The following is an 8621-nucleotide window of genomic DNA, read 5'->3' as shown; positions in this document are numbered from 1 at the left end:
GTTAATTGATACAGTACGTTGGCTCACTTTACTGCAAGTTTTTTCAACAACTACGTATAAGTTGAGTGAACTTAACACCTAATGTTTGCTAAACTTAACTGAGTCAATGCAACAAGACTTGACTAAGTCAAGTTGTGTCAACAAATAATTTTTTACAGTGTAGCTGGTACATTTTTTTTACACAATTGAGCGTCACTCACCAAACATTTAATTTCAAACTGCCGATAGGTACAACCAATGTAATAAAACATTGCCAGATTCATGTTTATCTGTTTTGGATAAAACTAAATGTGCTTTTAGCGCCACTCACTGGCCATTTCACTTTGAAAGTGTGACAGAAGCAAGCAAAATATTATTTTCCAGTAATGTCGCTATAGGCACATTTTTTTCAATGAGCCTGAGGAGATACATATGTATGTATGTTTGTGTGTGTGTGTGTGTGTGTATATATATATATATATTTTTTTTTTTTTTTACATTTTACCTTATTTGTATAGTTGTATTTTATATTTAATCTGTATATCTGTATTTATGTTCTACTGTTAGTGTTATCTGTATGCACCAAGGGTCTGAGAGTAACGCAATTTCAATTCTCTGTGTGTATGTGCTGTACATGTGGAAGAATTGACAATAAAGCAGACTTGACTTGACTTGATATATATATATATATATATATCATAATGATCATATGTCTTTCTTCCTGTTATCTCTCTTTCTCTTTCAGAATTACTAAAGAACCGCCACTTGGGATGGCCTTCACCAGCCCTACCATGCAGATATTAGCCATGTGAAAGATCTGGAAAAACAAAATGGGTATGCAAATCTATACATATTGTATTCAAGTATTATTGTTACTAGTTAGTTAATAATAAATAAATGTTTGCTAATGGGGTCATATAATGAAATACCATTTTGAAATTTGATGTACTATGTGAAGTTTTACAATTTCGAAGAAAAAAGTTTATTATGATTGATTTTTGTGTAGAAACATTGACTAACATTATACGCTGACCTCAGGGAAAATAAAATTAGACAAATGTATGATATGACCACTTAGAAAAAATTACGTTAGATAATGTAATATTAAAGCTCATGTTTTTCCTCATGTTTGAGCTTCATTAGCTACATCCATGTACAATATCAAATAGCGCTTAATGGAAACTGCTCTGCATTACACCGGAACTTTTTCCCATCTTGTCTGTTTGTCAAACACCTTTTCTTGATATCTCATGGCTGAAACTGCTCTTTCATAACTTGAGCTGAATATGCTGAGGTCATCTCTTCTAGTTTGTTGTTGCTTTACATAATTTTCTCTCTTAATGAGCACAAAGGGTGGCACAGTGTTATTTTATTATCATTGAGATACTATTATAGTTTTTATTTTTATATATTCATTTTAAAGTTTTAGCAATGTTGTGTTTTGTCATTTTATTAGTTTTTTTTAATATGTCTATGTAGTTTTTATTTTTGATTTCAGTTTTATTTTTATTTTAGTACAGCAAGTAAAACATAAAATGCTGCTTTGGCAAGTAGCTGAAATACAATAAGTTTAAATTTGGTTTTATTTTAGTTAACATTTATTTTAAGCATGTTTTTTTTTTTTTTACACCAATAATAACCCTGTGGTGATGAGTCGTACTTGGGAAATTGCAAAATAAAAATACAAATAATAAGCTACATCTGCAAGTCTCCCATTGATTTGAACAGGCTATGATGTTAGCTTCTGTTAATTTCAGAATATTGCTGGCCCTGTGCTTTTTTTGGTAATAGTAATACATTTGAGTGTTTTATTTTAAGGACATATTTATTTAACATTGTACAGTAAACGATGTTTGAAAATGTTGGATGGCCATTTACTATCAAACTGAAAATGTGGATCCTAAAGCTCCAGTTTTTGAAGGTAATAATCTGCAGTTATTCCCTCTGTTACTCATGCACTTCAGTTCTGGACTGAATTAGGCCATACAGACTGAAATATTTCATTGAACAGTACATAGTAGAGATGCTCTGCAGGGACTTTTCATGAAATGGCTATGATATGAATATGGCTCATTTCAACAAATAATGGCTGGCTGGCAGAATGTAGGGCAAAAGCAGCGAGTCATGTTGAGGGGAGAGACGCTGCATTTATAGAGAAGACCTCCCTCTGCTGGCAATATTATGCATTACTCCTCAGAATGAGTAGATCCCAAATACAGCAGCACAGTGTGTTAAACAATAATAATGATGATAATAAAAATACAATATTTTATTTTAAATCATAATTTATATTTAATAGGCTTAATAAAACAATTTAATACACCAATTTGGACACAAAATGTGACCCTGGACCACAAAACCAGTCATAAGTAGCACGGGTATATTTGTAGCAATAGCCAAAAAATACATTGTATGGGTCAAAATTATCAATTTTTCTTTTATGACAAAAATCATTAGGTTATTATGTAAAGATCACGTTCCATGAAGATATTTTGTAAACTTCCTACTGTAAATATATCAAAACTTAATTTTTGATTAGTAATATGCATTGCTAAGAACTTCATTTGGACAACTTTAAAGGCGATTTTCTCAATATTTAGATTTTTTTTTTTTTTTTTGCACCCTCAGATTCCAGATTTTCAGTTGTATCTCGGCCACATATTGTCCTATCCTAACAGACCATACATCAATGGAAAGTTTATTTATTCAGCGTTCAGATGATGTATAAATCTCAATTTCAAAAAATGTACCCTTATGACTGGTTTTGTGGTCCAGAGTCACAAATAAGGTGTAATGTGTGTGCTTGTGTGTTGTGTTCCAGGGATGGCTGAGAGGTCGTGTGTGGCGGTGAGCAGCTGAGGTCGGCTGTGATCTGAGTCTTCTCTTCTGACTGAGAGCATGTACAGAAGGAATGGACTCCCTGCCAGCATCAGCATCACCTCCCGCCACACACAGGTACTAAAACACATCCTATTTGTTCACTAAATAGTTCAACTCTGACCGTTACACCTGGCGAGCAATTTTATACATTGCTGTGCCATGGATTTATCTATTTTATTTTATTTCATTTCATTTTGTGTTATTGCCTGAATTGAGATTGTAAATAAGGATAATCAGCTGAAGCATCAGCACTGAACATTAAACTGTACGTAATGGATTATAAATTAAAGATTTATTGCTGCTGATCATTATAGCCTCAGTGGTGTGTGTGATTGCTCAGAAGTTGATTGGGGTCGCTGTTGAGTCTGAACTGAATGTTGTGTACAGCATCCAAGTTAGATCACATGATATTGGCTTGCTGAGGGGAATCAGATCAGATCAGAGAAATAGCAGCTTGTTGGCCCATCAGTGCTGATCAGGTCAAATACACACTGGCAGGATGTTATGTCACTGACATACCGTGTGAACTCGAACTCACAGATAGTTCAGAAGATGTGACACATTGTGTTTTCCACTTATAGGTTCATAAAGTCTTAACTAAGTTCATAAAGTCTATTTATTATTATTATTACTGTGTTGCCAGTTTGTAATTATTTATGGAATGAGAATTTTTTCAGCATTGATTCTTATTATATTTATAAAGCAAACTGAGACCGTTTTGTAAGAGGAGTTGGTCTGCATTGGAACAGAGGACATACTAAAAGATCTTTCAAAACTGTTTTCACATTGATGTTGTCCAAATGAAACTGCCAGTTAGGAGTTTAATTGCAGCAGTGATGCATATTGCCTCAATTTTCTTAGTGGCTATTTAGTTTATTTGGAAATAATATGTGAGTTTATGGTTGGCTCAGTCTTATAGGCTTTGTATTTAACTGATTACCTTCAGTTGATGTATTTTAAGTCAACACATTACTGTTGTGAAACCTCAGTATTAAAACACATGGGAGCATAGAAAAAGGCCAAAGAAATAGGGATATTGGCAATCATGAATATTTATTTAAAGATTCAACAGAGAAACCATTTATGTCCCAAAAGTGAAATGTGCTAATAATTTGTAACATTAAAGAATAAGAAAAATGATCTTAGACTGAGAAAGAGAAATGGTTTCACAGACTACCCATGAAGCCATCCACTCTTACATTCATGATACAGACACAATGTACTAAAGCTTGATAATTAAAACCCATTACCATTTAAAGGTTTGGGGTTGGTAAAAATTGTATTTATTTATTTAAAAAAAAAAAAAACTACAATAAAAACAGTAATGTTTTGAAATCTTAATACCATTTAAAATAACTTTTCTATGTTAATAAATTTTAAAATTTAGTTCATCTGTGTTGGAAAACCTGAATTTTCAGCATCAGTACTCCAGTCTTCAGTATCTCATGATCTTTCAGATATCATTCTAATATGTTGATTTGTTTTCAAGAAACAATTCTTATTATTATCAGTGCTGATGAATAAAAAGAACCGCATTTATGTGAAATAGAAATCTTTAGTAACATCATAAAATTCTGTCACTTTTGATCAATTTAATACATCCTTGCTGAATAAAAGTATTAATTTCTTTAAAAAAAAAAAATAATAATGATAGTAATCTTATCTTACTGACTTCAAACTTTTGAATGGTAGTGTACACATTGAATAGTAATAATCTGAAATGAGGGCATGAATGAATCTTCCAGCAATTAAGAGTGCACACAGAGCAGATAAGACAGAGATTCTGCATCAGTACGGATATTACACTGGATGGAATGGGGGAACTTCAAAGGGGATCTGTCAGGATAATTTGCTGAGAAGAAACCATCTTTTCATTGTGACTGTATCTTTCCTTCTCTGGCCTTTGTTATGTGGTCTATTTTTGTCTGGCTTTAATTACAGTATGTGCTGGATTGCCTGTTAATAAAGTGATTTGGTTGCATTTTGATCCATTTTTACCATCTGTGCTGAATAATCAAATGGAATGAAGTAATTCAAATGGACAATGGTAATTAAACTGATTAAATGTCCACAGGAAGAGTGCCATGGCCATGGCTCTTTGTCCATATGGATTTTATAGGTGTTTGAAATATCAACCCTGATATTATGTTGAGTTTTTCTGTCTCTTTCCAGCCTAACTGTCTTCCTCCTGTGTTTGCAGGACAGCAGTAGTTCAGAGTCCCTGGATGGACGGAGTTTGGACTCTGCCAAGAGCTTTGACGCGGTGGTGTTTGACATGCTCAAAGTGACACCCGAGGAGTTTGCTGTAAGTTTATAAATGCTCCAGAGTCAAAATGTGACACTGCATTCATTTTTTTTTTAAATATGAATATGTTGATGCAAGTACAAATTGCTTCAGTTGTGTAAATGACCACTAGTTGTGATAAAAGTCCTACAACTTTTATGCATCCAAAAATATGCAAAAATGCTGCAGGGGTGTGAACTCCATGAATCGGTGCTCTTTGGAATCATCAAAAACTCAACAATCCAAGGCAAATATTAGTTCGATTGACATATACAACAAATATTAGAGTTTAACAAAGTAAAAGATTATAAAATTATAAGATTATATTAATTATAAAAAGAGTAAAAAAAAAAAAAAGTTTATCAGTTAATAGAAGCATAAACTTAAGTCTTTTTCTCACATAAAACTTGTCTCTTCTGAATGTTGAATTAAAAATCTAATTTAAAATGCACATACGAGTGATGGTTTGAGGTTTTTAAAATTAGTTGATTATAGGACATTAATATTTTAACTGTATTAACGCCTCATCTGTATTGGAAAAAAATAAAACTCAGTTTTAGTGCCACTCGGTGAGGGTTTGGCATGGAAACTGCAGTGATTTAAAACTAGGGCAACATATTTCAGTTTTTTTCAAAAACATATGCATCACTTTTAAGTAAAATGTGCACAATGGGCTAGTTATGAAATTTCATCTTTCCATCTCACAAATGTAATATACCAGCTCAAGGGAAGCATTTAATTACCTATTCATTAGATATGGCTCTTTTTATATTTATAGAAACCCACTATGCTCTATTAAAGATGCATTAAGTAACTTCTTCCACTGTTAAAAAAAAAAGTAAAAAGAATAAGTTTCACCCCACAAGAAATCAATAGTACTTTTATAAAGTAAAACTGAAATATTTATAACTCCCAGAAACAAAAAAAATCCACGTAAACGAAAATTACTTACTGCACCTTTAAAGTGCCCCATTTAAATATGTTAATGTAATAGTTCACCCCAAAATTGTCACTATTTACTTTTTTCCCATACATTGAATTGAAAGCAAATGGTGACCACAGATGACGACGGTCTCCATCTGCTTTCATTATACGGAAAAGAGCAGCTTGATCATTCTGCTAAACATCTCCTTTTGTGTTCTATGCATGAAAGAACATCATACAGGTTTGGAATGACATGAGGTTATTAAATGATGATTTTTGAGTGAACTTGGAGTGAATCTTTTTTATGAAATACTCAGTTTAACACTGTAGCTTTTATTTTGCAGAGTCAGATCACTTTGATGGACGCTCCTGTATTCAAAGCGATACAGCCTGAGGTGAGACAGATATCCATGGCAACTAAATACACATCCTCTGTTTTTATCAAGCCACACAGAAACCCACAGCTGTGGACTGATCTCATGTGCTCTCTGGTGCTACAGATTAGAGTGACGTGGCACTATAACAGTGCATTAACGACACACATACACACACCACGGTACCCACAGCATCTAGCTCCACATTCTTCGATTACTTTAACCAGAGCCTCTCCTCTGCTCTGAGTTACAGAGCCCTCAGTACTTTCCTTAATGAATGTTTTATGTGAAGACGACAATGGAAAGGCGCTCCTAATAGATATGATAGGTTTGGACAAGGATCAGTGATCAGAGAATTGCTGAGTTTTTCCACTGATAATGAAAACCGGTCTGCCAAGGCATTTTGCAGTTTATTGTAGGTTTTGTGTAGACCGTTTTCAGTGTGATAAACTTTCATTGACGTTTACATTTGGCCATGTTAGCTGGTATCCAGATCTTGCACAAGTGTTTAGTTTTGATGTTATCTTGCCATGATCAAAAGATGGTTGTCTGGCAGGTTCAGGATCCTATAAAGCAAAGAGAGAGGCACTATCAATATAACATGAAGCAAATAATAAATATGAATGTTTTTAAACCATCCAATTGAACTGATTTCATCACATGGTCAAAGACCCCATTAATCAAATGAAAAGAATACAAAATATGAAAAATGGGGAAAATATGACAGTTTTGTCTCACATTTTAGGGTTAATATGAGTGTGGTGAGAGAAACATTTTGGTGTCCCCATTTTATCATGAAGAAATATTAGGCAGGCTTCTTCCAGGTCTCTCCAGACATTCTACCCAGTGATGGCGTAATGCTTGAGCAGAGAATTGTTTGGCAATTACTTCTAACCAAGCTACTTTTCTTAATGCTTCACATCTGGAATCGTTTGATTCCATTCATGGTGACCTTGGTGTGAATCGCTGGCTTTTTTCAAAGAGATGAGCAAATCAATCTTTACATTTAGTAAGAGTCAGGATTGTTTGAACTTTATCCAGAGTATATGTGAGCATAAGTGAAGTGAGTGCCATTATGATGATGATGTCCATTGACCTACATCTTTGCGGTCCTTCGTTAACATGACATCACCTCTGAGCTGTGTGCACTAATGAGTCAGTGTGGATTTGAGGTCACTTTCTGTTGGAATCATTTCTCACTGACAGCCACAGACATTCTAGATTGGATTTGTTTAAAAAGACCATGGGCTTATTGTTATTTATTGATTTTCCGCGTGGCAGCATTAATAGTTAGCATTATGAGAGTTTCAACCATTGCTGTATGATTGATTCTGGTGAACCTAACCAATGGTTTGGTGTGCTAACAATTTGGATTTCCGAGTTTTAGCACTTTCCATGAATAAAGGCCTGAAAATTCAGTGAAAGAAGGTGCTTAATCAAAATCAGATTTATTTTATATATTTAATTATACACTACCATGTAAAAGTTTACAGGCAGTAAGACATTTTGTTTGGAAGAAATTATTCAGCAGGGATGCATTAAATTGAAAGGAACAGTAAGGACATTTTTATAGAAAATGTAGTTTCAAATAAATGTTGTTCTTTTGAACTTTCTATCCATAAAATAATTAAGAAATATTAAGCAGGACAATTGTTTTCAACACCAAATCAGCATATTAGAATGATTTCTGCCACTGAAGACTGAGGTAATAATAACTGCTGAAAATTCAGCTTTGCCATCACAGGAATAAATTACAGTTTAATGAAAATAGTTATTTTGAATTATAATAATATTATAATAAAACAGTTTTACCTGTATTTTTAATCATATAAATGAAGCCTTGGTGAGCAAAAGAGACTTCTTGCAATAACATTACAAAACACACACACACACACACACTAAAAATAAAAATGAACAAATTTAAATGTAAAACAACAACAAAACAGTACGTAACATGGTTACATGTACACTAACATAGTTGTATATGTATGCCAAATTAAGCTAACTAATAGCTAACTTGTGGCACAGTGTGCTGGTTTGTAGTTTTTCATCAACAAAGAAAACTATTTGTTTAATATTTTTATAATAATGTTGGTAGCTGGGTTTAAAGTTTGAGTTTGACAGATGCTGGTCAGTGGTAATAATATACTCAGAATTCCAGTCTTGCTTCTTGGGTGTCA

The 8621-nt window shown here is 33.4% G+C and overlaps 1 protein-coding gene across 1 annotated transcript in view; it reads left to right on the top strand.

The window, feature by feature from the left end:
* Window positions 1-8621, top strand: part of ralgps1 (Ral GEF with PH domain and SH3 binding motif 1) — a 112890-nt gene that overhangs the window by 11678 nt on the left and 92591 nt on the right. Inside the window, exons 2-5 of the mRNA XM_016448603.1 lie at window positions 725-813; window positions 2801-2934; window positions 5060-5164; window positions 6412-6462. Of these exons, the coding sequence (XP_016304089.1) occupies window positions 2878-2934; window positions 5060-5164; window positions 6412-6462 (213 nt within the window). The 5' untranslated portion in view covers window positions 725-813; window positions 2801-2877. The remainder of the gene's footprint in view (window positions 1-724; window positions 814-2800; window positions 2935-5059; window positions 5165-6411; window positions 6463-8621) is intronic.

This window comes from Sinocyclocheilus anshuiensis, unplaced genomic scaffold (assembly GCF_001515605.1).
Source record: "Sinocyclocheilus anshuiensis isolate Anshui unplaced genomic scaffold, SAMN03320099.WGS_v1.1 scaffold451, whole genome shotgun sequence".
NCBI lineage: Eukaryota > Metazoa > Chordata > Actinopteri > Cypriniformes > Cyprinidae > Sinocyclocheilus > Sinocyclocheilus anshuiensis.
This window is presented reverse-complemented; position numbering and strand designations above follow the sequence as displayed.